The sequence below is a fragment of the Chanodichthys erythropterus genome, chromosome 3 (genome assembly GCF_024489055.1).
Source record: "Chanodichthys erythropterus isolate Z2021 chromosome 3, ASM2448905v1, whole genome shotgun sequence".
NCBI lineage: Eukaryota > Metazoa > Chordata > Actinopteri > Cypriniformes > Xenocyprididae > Chanodichthys > Chanodichthys erythropterus.
Window position 1 is genome coordinate 39,100,495 of NC_090223.1, and position 16,277 is coordinate 39,116,771.

At 40.4% G+C, this 16,277-nt stretch overlaps 2 protein-coding genes across 5 annotated transcripts; both read right to left on the reverse strand.

Moving 5' to 3' along the window:
* Nucleotides 1–1,908: 1,908 nt before the first annotated feature.
* LOC137012129 (nicotinamide riboside kinase 1-like) lies at nucleotides 1,909–9,937 on the reverse strand. 2 transcript variants are annotated; one of them, XM_067375212.1, is made up of 9 exons: nucleotides 9,763–9,937; nucleotides 9,592–9,682; nucleotides 9,432–9,480; nucleotides 6,860–7,025; nucleotides 3,587–3,658; nucleotides 3,452–3,496; nucleotides 3,243–3,304; nucleotides 3,053–3,149; nucleotides 1,909–2,966 (listed from the first exon to the last, which is right to left on the reverse strand). In XM_067375212.1, exons 1-9 carry the CDS (start codon nucleotides 9,789–9,791, stop codon nucleotides 2,960–2,962), a joined length of 618 nt encoding a protein of 205 aa, XP_067231313.1. In that variant the 5' UTR covers nucleotides 9,792–9,937; the 3' UTR covers nucleotides 1,909–2,959. The 2 variants fall into 2 exon arrangements, with proteins under 2 accessions (XP_067231313.1, XP_067231320.1); XM_067375219.1 differs by lacking the exons at nucleotides 3,243–3,304; nucleotides 6,860–7,025 and having other exon boundaries at nucleotides 3,305–3,496.
* Nucleotides 9,938–10,540: 603 nt separating this feature from the next.
* On the reverse strand, nucleotides 10,541–16,277 carry zgc:163143 (uncharacterized protein LOC795946 homolog). Of its 3 annotated transcripts, XM_067375235.1 has the most exons (12): nucleotides 16,008–16,277; nucleotides 15,714–15,915; nucleotides 15,328–15,360; nucleotides 13,766–13,974; nucleotides 13,595–13,682; nucleotides 13,441–13,476; nucleotides 13,315–13,368; nucleotides 12,485–12,718; nucleotides 11,840–11,946; nucleotides 11,086–11,251; nucleotides 10,895–10,978; nucleotides 10,541–10,795 (listed from the first exon to the last, which is right to left on the reverse strand). In XM_067375235.1, exons 1-11 carry the CDS (start codon nucleotides 16,076–16,078, stop codon nucleotides 10,895–10,897), a joined length of 1,284 nt encoding a protein of 427 aa, XP_067231336.1. In that variant the 5' UTR covers nucleotides 16,079–16,277; the 3' UTR covers nucleotides 10,541–10,795. The 3 variants fall into 3 exon arrangements, with proteins under 3 accessions (XP_067231336.1, XP_067231330.1, XP_067231345.1); XM_067375229.1 differs by having other exon boundaries at nucleotides 10,543–10,795; nucleotides 13,315–13,476; XM_067375244.1 differs by lacking the exons at nucleotides 10,541–10,795; nucleotides 10,895–10,978 and having other exon boundaries at nucleotides 11,151–11,273; nucleotides 13,315–13,476.

Sequence of the window (16,277 nt, forward strand, 5' to 3'; positions counted from 1 at the left end):
CGGCGGCGGAGACTGGAGAGCTTTGCTCGGCGGCGGAGACTGGAGAGCTTTGCTCGGCGGCGGAGACTGGAGAGCTTTGCTCGGCGGCGGAGACTGGAGAGCTTTGCTCGGCGGCGGAGACTGGAGAGCTTTGCTCGGCGGCGGAGACTGGAGAGCTTTGCTCGGCGGCGGAGACTGGAGAGCTTTGCTCGGGCGGCGGAGACTGGAGAGCTTTGCTCGGCGGCGGAGACTGGAGAGCTTTGCTCGGCGGCGGAGACTGGAGAGCTTTGCTCGGCGGCGGAGACTGGAGAGCTTTGCTCGGCGGCGGAGACTGAGAGCTTTGCTCGGCGGCGGAGACTGGAGAGCTTTGCTCGGCGGCGGAGACTGGAGAGCTTTGCTCGGCGGCGGAGACTGGAGAGCTTTGCTCGGCGGCGGAGACTGGAGAGCTTTGCTCGGGCGGCGGAGACTGGAGAGCTTTGCTCGGGCGGCGGAGACTGGAGAGCTTTGCTCGGCGGCGGAGACTGGAGAGCTTTGCTCGGCGGCGGAGACTGGAGAGCTTTGCTCGGCGGCGGAGACTGGAGAGCTTTGCTCGGCGGCGGAGACTGGAGAGCTTTGCTCGGCGGCGGAGACTGGAGAGCTTTGCTCGGCGGCGGAGACTGGAGAGCTTTGCTCGGCGGCGGAGACTGGAGAGCTTTGCTCGTCGGCGGAGTCTGGAGAGCTTTGCTCGGCGGAGACTGGAGAGCTTTGCTCGGCGGCGGAGACTGGAGAGCTTTGCTCGGCGGCGGAGACTGGAGAGCTTTGCTCGGCGGCGGAGACTGGAGAGCTTTGCTCGGCGGCGGAGACTGGAGAGCTTTGCTCGGCGGCGGAGACTGGAGAGCTTTGCTCGGCGGCGGAGACTGGAGAGCTTTGCTCGGCGGCGGAGACTGGAGAGCTTTGCTCGGGCGGCGGAGACTGGAGAGCTCTGCCCGGCGGCGGAGACTGGAGAGCTTTGCTCGGCGGCGGAGACTGGAGAGCTTTGCTCGGCGGCGGCGGCTGGAGAGCTTTGCTCGGCGGCGGCGGCTGGAGAGCTTTGCTCGGCGGCGGCGGCTGGAGAGCTTTGCTCGGCGGCGGCGGCTGGAGAGCTTTGCTCGGCGGCGGCGGCTGGAGAGCTTTGCTCGGCGGCGGCGGCTGGAGAGCTTTGCTCGGCGGCGGCGGCTGGAGCTGAGGGCTCGTAGGCGGCGGCTGGAGCTGAGGGCTCGTAGGCGGCGGCTGGAGAGCTTTGCTCGGCGGCGGCGGCTGGAGCTGAGGGCTCGTAGGCGGCGGCTGGAGCTGAGGGCTCGTAGGCGGCGGCTGGAGCTGAGGGCTCGTAGGCGGCGGCTGGAGCTGAGGGCTCGTAGCCGGCGGCTGGAGCTGAGGGCTCGTAGGCGGCGGCTGGAGCTGAGGGCTCGTAGGGCGGCGGCTGGAGCTGAGGGCTCGTCGGCGGCGGCTGGAGCTGAGGGCTCGTAGGCGGCGGCTGGAGCTGAGGGCTCGTAGGCGGCGGCTGGAGCTGAGGGCTCGTAGGCGGCGGCTGGAGCTGAGGGCTCGTAGGCGGCGGCTGGAGCTGAGGGCTCGTAGGCGGCGGCTGGAGCTGAGGGCTCGTAGGCGGCGGCTGGAGCTGAGGGCTCGTAGGGGGCGGCTGGAGCTGAGGGCTCGTTCATTCCCTCAAATACAATTAAGATCCCCACAGGCACTGGAGCTGGCTCTGTGGGGACTGGAACGGGCTCTGGAGAGACTGGAGCGGGCTCTGGAGAGACTGGAGTGGACTGTTTCCTCCTCCTCCGCTTTCGGGACCCAGTTGAGGAGTGTGGGTTCCGTGTGGGACAGGAAGGACGTTCACTGGAGGGGTAAGCGGAGGACTACGGAGACTGACCAACTGGCCCGGCTTGACCGTGTTTCTGGACGGACTGAAGACCAACACTCATCCACATAGAATTGGGAATTATTCAAAAACAAAATAAAATTGATAGTTTCGCTTAAGGAGAGACGATAATCAGGTTCATGGAAACGGAGAGTGTTGTCATCCAGACCGTCCAAAAACAGGGCGATTAAATTAGCTTCGGACCAGTCAGACAGATAAGCCAGCTCAACGAACTCCTCCACATACCTCTCCAGTGAACGACCAACCTGAAGAAGCCCGATGAGGCGATCGCCGGCTGACAGATGAGAGAGAGGCGTAGGAGGAGCAGGAGCCAGGGAGCCGGTGGAAGTCTCCATTATTCTGTGGAAATCCAGCATAATTGGTCCGTTCTTCTGTTAAGGATGCTGGTGTAGAGAGACGAGGCAGATACGGATTTCCACAATAGTAAGAGACTTTAATTAACACAGGGCAGGAACACCAAACATACATTAAACACAACAGAGAACGGACCAGGAGTGCAGGGAGTGAGTGCATTATAAAGGGAGTGCAGATGATAGAGTCCAGGTGCAGGTGATCTGTGATGATGAGGAGCTGACGAGGGAAGTGAGTGCAGGTGATGAAACAGGAGGATCATGGGATATGGAGTCCAGGAAGACAAGGGATCTGTGACAACTACAAATATATCTACAAAGTTTGAATATTTTACATAACATATGGACTAACATTCATCCATTTCAGTCACTTGACTTTTTCCACTCAAAGAGATTAATACATTTCTTTTGTACTTAATTTTTGTACATATATTGGTACATAAAGCAAAACATTTCATTAAAAATTATTTCTGTCATTTTTAAGATTAACTGTGACAAATGCTGAGTGAAATCTGTTCTTTCACTTATTTCGAGGATTATTAACACATGTGCTTTAGATTGTTGTATGACAGTCACATTGTTTGTGGCAAAATGCACTTTAATGAGAAAGTGAAATAAGACATTAATGAGGAAGTGAAATAAGACATTAATGAATGCTCTGATAACCGCAATGTATTCATAGTACACTTCCTGAAACACTAGTACACTTCCTCTAAGCTTGAAATGTTGGTCTTCATGATCTAGGAATTAAATTCAAAGAGAGAAAGAATTGATGTTAATTGCAAAATGATCATAATTGCTGTGATATTAGTGCTGAATTACTCACGTAATAACTAATCTCTGTGTAACCATAAGCATTTCCTGAATGTCTGCAAGAACTGTTGAGAGCAACGTCTCTCTCTTCTGTGTGCCATCCAGAAACTCTGTATAAAGTGCAAAGACTTTCAGCCACACACAATTCACCACAAGAGCAAATTAACTCGGTGTGCTTATTGAGCTTTAAAATAACACAGTACCTATGTCATTTACAGCTTCTTCCATCGCTTTTCTGTTTTTCAGGTACATGGGCCAAACATACCTGTCACAGATCCCTTGTTCCCTTGGACTCCATTTCCCAAGATCCTCCTGTTCTCCACACCTGCACTCACTTCCCTCGTCAGCTCTTCATCTTCACTCATCACCTGCACGTGGACTTGATTATCTTCACTACATACCGTAACAATACCCATCAAGGTAGCCTGGTGGATCTGGAGGCACATAGACTCTTGAGCTATAAATTAGAAAGAGATGAAGGTGACAGTCTCAGTCAAAAACACTGAGGTTCATCAAACCACTCTTCTAACAGGAGTCTCATTCCTACCTTCTTCTCTCTTTGCATGTCTCATAAGGGATCTGCAGGAAGTACTTCTTGTTGAACAAGCTATTAAGATGCCTGGAAGTACAACACAGATCCATGAAAACACATTAAACTGTTCATGATGGCAGAATTCATACCCAAACTGAACTGAATTGTCCCACTGACAGGTGATGTGAATAACACTGATTATATTGTTACAATGGCACCTGGCAAGAGGTGGGTTTTACCTCATTCATGTATAGCAACACATGACACAAGGCTTTTATATATTTATTATTATTTATTTACTTACTTGATTTTTAACTCCAACCGTTGCAGTCTGTCAGTTGTATAATGCATGTCAATCTATAAGAATCAAAAAAACATGCATAGACAAATCCAAATTAAACCCTGCAGTTTATGATGACACATTGATGTCCTAAGAGACGAAACAATCAGTTTATGCAAGAAACCGAACAGTATTTATATAATTTTTTTTACCTCTAATACACCACTATGTCCAACTGCATTGCACATGGCATCCTGTGCGTGAGGTGTGTATGCACTCTGGCGCAGTTTAAAGGATTAGTTCACTTTCAAATAAAAATTTCCTGATAATTTACTCACCCCCATGACATCCAAGATTATTCCCCTTATAGTGGACTTCAATGATCTCTTCAAACGGTTGAAGGTCAAAATTACAGTTTCATTGCCACTTTAAATGATACCAGATGATCAGTCATTTTCTTAAAAAATACAAATGTATATGATCGCCTTGCACGTTCTTCTGCTTTCCATATTCATCAAAAAGCTTACGCAGTATGTCCTAAGATATTTTATTTGCATTATATCCGTGCAGCAATATGACAATTTCGACCCAAAAAGCACATTCTTTTCACGAGTGTTGTCACGAGTCATGCTCTCGCTGATATCTCATGCAAGGAGAGTTTGAGCGCACTTATGTATCTGATCGAGAGCAGAGCCATATGCTCGCGCATCACTTGGATGCGCTCTTGACGTTTGCCATTAAAATATTGCCATATAAACGGCCTTAAATAAACTATAAAAAAGGGTGAAGATAGTGTCTGAAAGCTCCAATTGATTTTCTGTTGGTTCTCTCGTATTTTTCTGTGGGTGCGGGATCGGCGCCTATGGCAGGACATACAGTGTAAGTTTTTTTTTGACTCGAGATACAACAAAATGCAAAACTGCAAAGTTGGATTTGTTATTGTGACAGCAAGTGAACTTTTAAAGCTGGAATAATGAGTGGATTAGGCATTTCAATCAGCAAGTGAGGAATAACATGAATGGAACTTTCTTGGCAAGGACTGTGCATCACAGTCAGGTACAAGGGAGAAGGCTACTATAGGTAAAACAAAACGTTTTATTTTCGCAACTTGTTTATTGACTTATTAATAGCAATTTGCTGTGGAATAGACCTATGTGCCGACTGCGGTCTGTGTCTTCCCGGCCTGGTTTGGGTCCAGCTTTCAAATAATAGACGGTTCCGCATTGGTTCCGGGTAGAACATTTATGGCATTTCTCGGTTCTGCACGGGTCCGGGTCCAACTTTCGAAATAATAGTCAAGCCCGGGTCGGTTCCATGTAGCACATTTACGGGTCTCTTAGGGTTCGGATATGAATTTTTGGACCTGTGAAGACCTCTACCTCACGTACAGGTTGCCGTGCGCAAGGCAGTTGGACATAGTGGTGTATTAGAGGTAAAAAATTATAGAAATACTGTTCGGTTTCTTGCACAAACTGATCGTTTCATGTCTTAGGACATCAATGTGTCGTACGAAATGCAGGGTTTAATTTGGATTTGTCTGTGCATGTTTTTTTGACTCTTGAAAACAGCGTCACTATACTGGGCACTCGCTGCCGTCACATGGTAGAAATGTCCAAATAAAAATGTGTTCAACAAGCTAAAATAAGTCGATCCATTTCTTTGTTGGAAACATTTAAATGTATTGTTGTCATTTAATTTATTGTTGTTATTGTAAATATTCACATTCCCATGGCCATTGAGGGGAATCAGAGAGTGTGTGGTTCACATTCAGCAGACAGACAGACAGACAGCGACACACTGTTTTTACATTAACACACAACAACCAAAATCAAATCCCTAAAATCTTGTGAAGAGTTTTGTGGTTGCTGCATGCAAGTTCTGCTAATTCAAAAGCCAACAAAAGCCTTGCAAAGGTAATGTTAAACCAAACAAAATACAAACTATCAAAAGATTTATGAGTGATTTAAAGCACAGAAGAACAGATAAAGGTCAAATAAAGGCTCATTAAGGAAAGTTTCTGTCAAACAAATTAATTGTATTAAAAGGGCAGCTGAGCAACTAACAGGTATTTGAAGCTGCTAGAGTCTCAAGAACCTTTCCATGCAGGCTGGCATTTGTGCATAAAGCTGCATTTCAGCCACCCCTAAACAAAGCTCACAAAGAGAAAGCTTAGCAGGTCAGTCGCCTCCAAATTCTCCAAATCTCATCTACCAACAAATCTGATCCATGGAGGCACCACCTCAAAACTTGCAGGACTTAAAGGATCTGCTGCTGATATCTTGGTGGCAGATACCACAGCACACCTTCAGAGGTCTTGTGGAGTATATGCCTTGATAGATGTGGTTGATCAGTGTAATTGTATGTAATTATATAAATTGACTGTGTAAAGTACAGTATAAAGTGTAATTAATTGTACATATTTATTATAAATAAATTTAATTTAAAATGCATGCCAAGCAATTATGGTTCAACTTCTATTTGTCATATTTGATGTGCTTTATGCGTATGGTAGATCAGGGTTTATGTGTGAATACAAGCCTTAAATAAATCTCATCATATAAAGTGACCTTTTTTTTTTCCATGGAAGACTGACTCCTCAAGTGTCAAAGTTTAGGTTTTATAGACTTTCAGTGGAGGGACAGAAATCTCTCAGGTTTGATTAAAAATATCTTCAATTGTGTTTTGAAGATAAAAGTGGAACTACATGGCTAAGTAATTGATGACAGAATTGTAATTTTTGGGTGAACTATCATGCCACTTGTTTGTCATGGATACTTAAACTCTAGTAATAAAAAAAAAAAAATCTCTTGATCTCTTCAAATCTCTTGAGTGAATTTATTCCTCTGAGATCGACAGAGTTCTATCTGATCTTGCTTTCCAGACTGTAAAAAAACTTCATCCATTATGACTTTGTCTTTACATAAGATAGTCTGTTGGACTAAAATCTAAATAAAATCTTAAAATAATTTTTAATCTTAAAAAAAAAAAAAAAAAAAAAAAAACATTACCTATGATTAAAAATGAGGAATCCCTCCACTATAAGAACAAACGCATTGGGTGGCTCTGATGCTGTGGATTTCACTGCAAAACCACGAGATGTCATGAAGTGCTCAGGATCCTCCTGCCACGAACCGATGTCTCCCATCATCCTGTCCATATGCAGGGCATCTAAACCTGCAGAGTTTTGTTTAAATATATATGGCATATGATGTGCATATTATATATATATATTATATATATATATATATATATATATATATATATATATATATATATATATATATATTATATATATATATATAAAATGAACAATGAAACTGAAACACTGGCCAATATAGAGTAGGTTTCATGCCTACACACTGTGTTCCAAATTATTATGCAAGTGACATTTCAGTAGGATTTTAGTTTTACAAAGAAAGTGTTTGTTTGATTTCTCATGTCTTTTTAGATATCTCAGACAGGCTTGTTAAATAGTCTTCCAGGTCTTCTTAGGGAAATGGAAAACCAACTTAAAGAGGTTGTTCCGCATTGTTAAGCAAGTCACAGTTCTCAAGCAATATGGGGAGGAAGAAAGATCTTTCTGAAGAGAAAGAATGGAGATTGTGATTTAGAGCACAGAAGAACACACTTAGATAAAGGCTTATTAAGGAAAGTTTCTGTCAAATAAATTAACTGTATTTAAAGAGTGATGGAGTATTTTATCGGTCCTACAGAAAACAATTGTAGAATTAGTTTGCTTACTATAAAAGCTAGAAGTGTTTTGAGACCTCTTGACCTATGTAACTGTAAGGGTCAGACAAGGTAACTTGGCCACTGAGCATATTTTGTTGGTAATTTTCCACCAGACAACAGGTGGCTGTGAAATGAATAAGACCATTATTAAGGGTGTCACATGAAGGCTTCTTGCCACCGGGGAGTATTGACTGTTTTGATACAATGTTTCATTTGTCCAATGGGAAAAGGGTTGACTATCAATTGGCAGAAGGCCCATGAGAGATTAAGTTAAAAGATCTCAGTCTCTTACATAAGCAACACCTGCAATTATATTAGTGAAATGACTATGGTAGAAAGGTCGGGGAGTACAAGGGAGAGAGGTGTGGGAGGAGAGCCCCTGTAAGTGAGAATATGGGAAAATACCTGAACTGAGACCAGAACTGAAGGGACACAGAGACATTAATTTGCCACGACAAGGGCAGCCATAAAAAAGCCACTGTTGATCAACAAACAGGTTTTTGAAGCTGCAGGAGATTCTGGAAGCGTTCCATGCAGGCTGGCATTTGTTCATAAAGCTGCATTTCAGTCACCCCTATCCAAAGCTCACAAAGAGAAACAATTACAGTGGGTGTAGAAATACATGAAGACTCATTTTTAAATGGTTTTATTTGAATGTTTATTGTACTGAAATCCTACTGATATGTCACTTGCATAATAATTTGGAATGCAGTGTATGTGCGCAGCCTGGTGGCCAATCTTCACAGATTTTACATTCCATCAGTAAGAGCAGAGTGCAAAGGTTGAATTAGCAGAGCAATAGCAACTATTGCAATACATACAACATAACGGGAGACATGTCAGAGTTCAAAAGAGGACAAATTGTTGGTGCACATCTCACTGGCTCATCTGTGACCAAAACAGCAAGTCTTTGTGGTGTATCGAGAGCTATGGTATACAGGGTAATGTCGGCATAACACCACGTAGGACGAACCACATTCAACAGGTATAACTGTAGGTATAACTGTTGACGCCTGAAGAAGCTGTCTGAAAGGGACGTCCAGGTACTAACCCGGATTGTCTCCAAAAAAAAACACAACCACAGCAGAATTAAATGTGCACCTCAACTCTCCTGTTTCCACCAAAACTGTTCATCGGGAGTTAATATTCATGGTTGGGCTGCTATAGCCAAACCTTTGGTCACTACTGCCAATGGCAAATGTTTAAAGGTGCCAACAGTGCAATTCTTGGGCTGTGGAGAATGTGAAACATTTATTGTTTACTGATGAGTCCAGCTTCACTGACTTTCCCACATCTGTGGGAGTTACGGTGTGGAGAAGCCCCAAAGAGGCTGTTACGTGCACAGAGTGAAGCACTGGTTGAAACAGTGATGGTTTGGGCTGCAATATCATGGCATTCTTTAATGTGCTTGATGGGCATGTCACTGCCAAAGGCTACTGAACCATTCTGGAGGACCATGTGCACCTAATGGTTCAGACATTGTACCCTGAAGGGGGTGCCATGCATCAGCATGATAATACACCAATACACCCAGCAAAACTTGTGACAAAATGGTTTTTAGTGAACATGAAAGTGAAGTTAAACATCTCCCATGGCCTGCAGTGTCATCTTATCTAAATATTTTGGGGTATTTTGAAGGGGCAAGTCAGCAAATGTTTTGCTCCACCAGTACCACACAAAAAGAGCCACTATACAAATAAATTATTGTGGTCTAAAACCGGGTTTTTACATTTCATTGTCCAACCCCTGTGTGTATATATACTATATAATCATACACTGTATCACAAAATAAGACAAGTGGCACGTACAAAAGCAAAGCTGAGAAGTAAATAAGAGAACGGTTCTTACTGTCATATTGCTTAAAGCCATTGATATCAGTAGGGACCACTGAGTCATCCTGAGAAAAAGACACAAATTAATTCAGATTCGTCAGCTACATGCTTGGGTCTAAATGACCTACTTCGATAAAGAAGGACAAATTAATTAAGTTATAAAGTGGGTGTGGTACCTTGAAAAAGTTGTCTTGAGAAATAACACAGCTATTACACAGAAGCTCCTGAAGGCTTTTACTCAAAGTGGTCTTTCCTCCATTTGTCGTCCTGTCACATCAGTTCATAATTCATATATGATAGGACTGAACATGGGAAAATACAAATCTTATAGCGTTTATTTTACTCACCCACCAATTCCTATTATTACTTTTCTCATTTTACCGATATTTCAACTTTTGTTAAGAAGTCAGCAACATGCATTTAAGAAAAATTGTAGTTTTTTTGCAAGCGGTTAGTTGATCTCTAGATACTAAGCTCAGTTCAACTCCACTATGGTAAGAAACTCGTGTATGTGGCTTGCAGCTCTTCTTCTTTGTTCACTTTTAGGGTCGAAACTGCTCTATGGCGCCACCTGAAGTGCTGGGTTGTCACTGGCGCAAAAAAAAAAAAAAAAAAAAAAAAAGGTTTTATTTACAAGTTTAAGTCCTATTCTGAGGGATAGTTAATCCAAAAATGAAAATTCTGTCATTATTTCCTCAACCTCATGTCGTTTCAAGTCTGTATAACCTTTTCTTCTGTGGAACATAAAAGAAGATATTTTGATAAAAGTCTCAGTGTTTTTTTTTCTTTTTTCTATACAGTGGAAGTCAAAACTGTTTGGTTTCCAGCATTCTTCAAAATATGTTCTTTTGTGTTCTGGAGAATAAATGCATGATGAAAAATATATTTAGGTGAACTACTTTTTTAAGGTTTTGATCTATCTAATAAGCATATAGTAAATAAACTATATAATGTGGGTAATGTCTAACTAATTGGGTATTGTATAACTCATCTGTTGTTCTGTAAAAGTCCCACCACTAAAATTCACAGTCTGTTGTTAATGCACAAAAACAGACAAGCAAAGTGATACAAACAGTAAAACGTATGCCTTCTCAATGACTTTATATCATCAATCTTGAAACGCCAATCAAATTTGAGATCTGTACCTAACAGTATAATATAAAAGGGACAAACAAAAGACATAAAAGACAACAGAGTACACTGCTGCTTTTTTTTTTTTTTTTAAATAATTTTATTTCTTTATAATATTTGTACAAGGCAACAGTGCAAACTTGCTTCTCTACTTACAGTCTATGTACATGAAAAAACATGAGGTCATATAAACATGACAAAACTTTTATTTCCTTTACTTGGAAAAAATCTGATCCCCAAGCAGTGCACCTGAAAAATAGGATAAAAAAAACAACAACAAATTTATGGTCACAAATGATACCCAATCAAACAACAGAATCCCATTTTATTTTTAATCAGGGCTCTTACCTAAGTTTCTGACACAGCTCCTAGATTATTGGCTTCAGTGGTTGGGATAACAAAAGAACTCAAGCGAATATCAGTAGCACTGTACTATAGAGAGCAATCAAACAAGAATAAGTAAACCAAACTGCCAAGAGTGTCAATTTACAGTACAGTACAAATCAAGAAAATTAGCTTGTAAACTATGAGTGACATACAGGCAGTTCTCTGGGTGATGACGAGAATGGCGGGTCACTGGCATACATGCGGGTGAAGGGTTTCTCTTTGGTAGTGGGGTGATTCGTGCAGCAGAGGCGCAGAGTGGCAGCAGGGAGGTGGATGTGCCAGATGCTGCTGTGTTTCTTCACTAGCTCATCCAGCATCCTGAAATATGCATTAAATAATGCTGGACATGTAGAAACAATATATTTTTTACAGTATATATTTTTTCCACCATTATAAAAAATGTATTGATCATGAAATAGTTAAATATCATTTCTGCTAAAGGGTTAGTTCACCCAAAAATGACATTTCTGTTCTGTTTCTGTTTTTGATGAAATGTTGAGATCAGATGTTTTTTATCCCCCATAGAAAGCAACGTAATTACCACATTCAAGGTCCAGAAAAGTAGTAAAGACGTTGTTAAAATAGTCAACATGACTACAGTGGTTCACCTTTAATGTTATGAAGCCACAAGAATACTTTTCTGGACCTTGAATGTAGTAATAACGTTGCTTTCTTTGGATAAAAATCCTCTCCGATTTCATCAAAAATATCTTAATTTGTGTTCTGAAGATGAACAAAGGTCTTGGAACGATGGGTTTGGAATGACATGAGGGTGAGTAATTAATGAAAAAATTTAATTTTTGGGTGAACTAACCCTTTAAGAAGCAAATAATACTGTTAAATCAAGTCACATCACATATTGGATACATTTCTCAAGTTCAAAATAATTCAATAGTGATGCTGTACTCATTAAGAAGTGATTCAGTGACCAAGTCCATGTAACCAGTTTGACGGTGGTGTATCACCAAGGCGTTTGCATTCAATCGCAGCCGTTTCTTCAACTCACGGTTAATCTATCAGAGAGAAAGAGGGAAAATGAGAACCATTAATCAATGATATGAAACTCAACTGCTTTTCCAAAACAAATGACTGATAAAGGAATTCCTAGATACACACTAGGGGTTTAGATTTTTTACATTTTCTGACAGAAGTCTCTAATGTTCAACAAAGCTGCATTTCTTTTTAAAATACACTAAAAACAGTATTACTGTGAAATATTAATAACTTTTTTTATTATTATTTTTTAAAGATTTTAAAATGTTTTCCAGTGATTCCAATAATTTATTCCTGTGATGCAAAGTGATCATTCAAATATGCAGTTGTGCTGCTTAATATTTTTATGGAAACTTTGATCAGTTCTTTTCAGGATTCTTTGATAAACAGAAAGATCAAAAGAACAGCATTTATCAGATTTAAATAGATTTTTCTTGTAACAATGTAAAAGTCTTTACTGTCACGTTTGATTAATTTAATGCACCCTTGCTGAATAACAAGTATTAAAATCTTATTTTTCTTTAAATCTTACTGAGCTGAAGTCTATGTGTCTCTTACGTCCAAGAGGATCCGCCTGGGAAGCCGGGAGAGAATTCCGAGAGGGTATCCTTGCTGACTGATGACTTCAGCAAGACACTGGGCCACATCCTGACTGAGTTTCTGAGTCAGAGGAAAAGCTTCCACCCATTTGGAATGGTAGTCCGTCAGAGTCATGATGTGCGTGTGCTTGTCTACTGTCGGAGAGAACGGGCCTCTAACATCCAGCCCAAGCCATTCCCACCTCTCTTTAACCTGAGAGAAAGGTTAAAAATTTCTTATTCAGCTACAGTTTAAAATGTTCTTATTTTCTTCTATACTACCTATAAAGGCCCAAACACAAACAAATATAACTATAACAATTACTATACTGGCATCTACATCAAGGGACAATACTGCAGTTATGCTGTCTGCTACTTTAAATGGTTTTTTCATTCATCAGCTTCATCCCGTTCATGGAAAAATAATTTTGAAAGTGTTTTGAACAATTAGCACTCCTCAGTGTTGTTATCGTTACAGTTGTGGTGTAGACTTTACTCTCCTAGAATTAGAAAGATGATTACAACTCTCAAATTATGAATCATGTATCATGTAGAAAATTTAGCTCCAGAAATGGCTGTTTTACACACACACACAAAATGCATTCAATCCAGAAGGGTTGTTGTCATTCTCACTATCTACAGCACAGCATGACGCAAGACAATATCTGATTATCTTGTCATCATCTTTCATAAAAATGCAATTCCCCAGAGGACTTACCCAAATTAAATCTTCCTGATGTAATCTTAGCTACAAGCAGATACCATTTTATGATAAAAGTTGCACTGCATTTCTGCCGTAAACAGCCTTACCTCGATTAAGTGTGGTTTTGTTTGTCCAAGAACGCCATAAGCCACATGAGGCATCTGATTAAGAAATAATAGGAAATGCATAATTAAGTCTTGAAATGTATTCAACTGTACACCATGATTACTTACAATATTTAATTCATCATCTCCAGTCCAGCGAATGTTCTGAATGAAAAAACAACAGACATATGTTACATTTTTTGTGCACAGGAATGTAAAAAAAGTCTTAATTGTCTTTATTAAGTTTTTTTATATGAAAAATAATTTTGAAAATGTTCATTACATTGGGCAAACAGTATCCACTGTGAAAGAAACTGGGTATAGTCATGCTTCTGTCCAGAGCTTCATCACCCATGATGGTCCATGGTGGGCTGAACAAGCAAATGAAAAGAATAACAATTGAAACAGAATAACATCAACACAGGTTGCATGCATCTGATGAGCAGCTGCAGACCTTTTTTCTGTTTCAGTCAGCTGCTGTGTGTAAACACTCTGTGGGTCTGCTCTCATCTGGCTGGAATTACTTTCTGTATTGTTCGGGTGTAAACTCATGTCTGTAGTTCTGTGCTCAGGCTTTTCTGAGTCAGACGTCTGCGGGGTTTCTGCTGTCATATCAGGTGCTGCTTGAAGGGAGGATTTTGAGTCACCAACTTTTCCCTTCAACTGCAAGCAAAAGACAGCAAAGAGGAAAATTTTGTCATCATTAATAAAGAAGGCAGTCAAAAGGCATCTATACTAGTGATGGGTGCATTCAAAACACTGCTTCAAAACTGTAGCAATTTTTTTACTTTGAACCATTGATTCGGACTCACATAGAATTTAATGGTTTCAATCTCAATTAACTAATGAACCAGTGTCTACATGGCTTTATACTGAAGACATTTTAATGGCACATTTGTATAATAAAAAAAGAAGTGTAGTAGTTGCATCACTAATCTATACTCAGGTGAGTTAAGAATGCTCTGAGCTGCCTTCAAATTTGGTGTAAAGATGCTGAATGAAAGCCATACTAACATGTGCAGTTCTGACCCACTTCAGTGTAAATGACGCAGCATCAGTGCGGGCTTAAAGGGTTAGTTCATTTATTACTCACCCTCATGCCGTTCCACACCCGTAAGACCTTCGTTAATCTTTTGAACTCAAATTAAGATATTTTTGATGAAATCCGATGGCTCTGTGAGGCCTTCATAGGGAGCAATGACATTTCCTCTCTCAAGATCCATTAATGTACTAAAAACATGTTTAAATCAGTTTATGTGAGTACAGTGGTTCAATATTAATATTATAAAGCGACGAAAATATTTTTGGTGCGCCAAAAAAAACAAAATAACGACTTATTTAGTGATGGCCGATTTCAAAGCACTGCTTCAGGAAGCTTCGGAGCACAAATGAATCAGTGTGTCGAATCATGATTCGGAGAGCCAAAGTCACGTGATTTCAGCAGTTGTCAGTTTGACACAGAATCATGATTCGATACACTGATTCATTTATGCTCCGATGCTTCATGAAGCAGTGTTGTGAAATCGGCCATCACTAAATAAGTCGTTATTTAGTTTTTTTTTTGGCGTACAAAAAATATTCTCGTCACTTTATAATATTAATATTGAACCACTGTACTCACATGAACTGATTTAAATATGTTTTTAGTACCTTTATGGATCTTGAGAGAGGAAATGTCATTGTTGGCTATGCAGGCCTCACTGAGCCATCGGATTTCAAATAAAATATCTTAATTTGTGTTCTGAAGATTAACGAAGGTCTTACGGGTTTGGAACGACATGAGGGTGAGTAATAAATGACAGAATTTTCATTTTTGGGTGAACTAACCCTTTAAACTTTGTCATATATTTTATAATTTATGGTTTCATATTTTCAATGTATAATTTCACATTAAAACATTAATTTCATAAAATGATTTCTAAAATTGTAATTTCTCTGTAAAAACATACATTCACATGTAATTCAAAGAAACAATTAATAGTGCAAAATGCAAATAAAGAAGGTTGCATAACTCACCAAAGCTCTTCTGCTTCTGGGGTTGATTTGAACCTGTATGGGAGAAACCAGAAAGTAAAAAAAAAATAAAATGTAACATAGAAAGACATTTTAATGGATAGTTGACATGAAATTTCAAGCCAGTGTCCTGTGTTGGTGTAACATACTATAATTAAACAACAACTATTCTAACCTGCTTTAATTTAAACCTAAATTATGCTAATATCTTATAATTATTCTAAACCCAGAGTTTAAGAATTGCTTATATCATGAAATACATGTACCTTTATGATTTAAACTAGTGAAAAACCTAAAAGTGAGTGACCAGTGACATGAAACAAGACACTGTACAACATTAAAAACACATGTTCATGTTCACTTTAAGTTTTTAAAAAAGTTTCACACACCTTTCTTTCTAGATAACGGTTTGGGAATGAAAAGATGGTCGGCACAGCCCATGAATGAAGTCTTGTTCTCTTTCCCTCTACAATAAAACACTTCTTTTCAAAGTGGATAGAGCAAATTTTACTACTGGGAACAGGTTTCCAGTCTTTCCATCTTAAATTTTTAAGCCACTTTTTCAGTAAGTTGGGATCTTTCAGCGGGAATCTGAAATAAAACAAATACGAGAACACGAACTTAATTACATACCTTCAAGAACTTTTAAATATAACCCTAATAAGTGAAAGCTTTGCTCTTACTTGTGGAATGAGACGCTCTTGTTCCTCGCAGCAGTGTTTTTACAGTTATATGCACAACATATGAACACCATCGTGTTTCGGGATCAACATTCAAGTTATCTACCGATTGTATACTTTTCTAATGGCTTTTATCAAAGAGGTTGTTTTATGGTTATTGTTTCGCTAATGCTGTGTTGTATTATATTTCAAAAGACATCTTATTAACAAACAGACTCTGCACTGACTATTCACCAAAAACCAAAACAGACACCTAAGAGCCAATCAGTTACA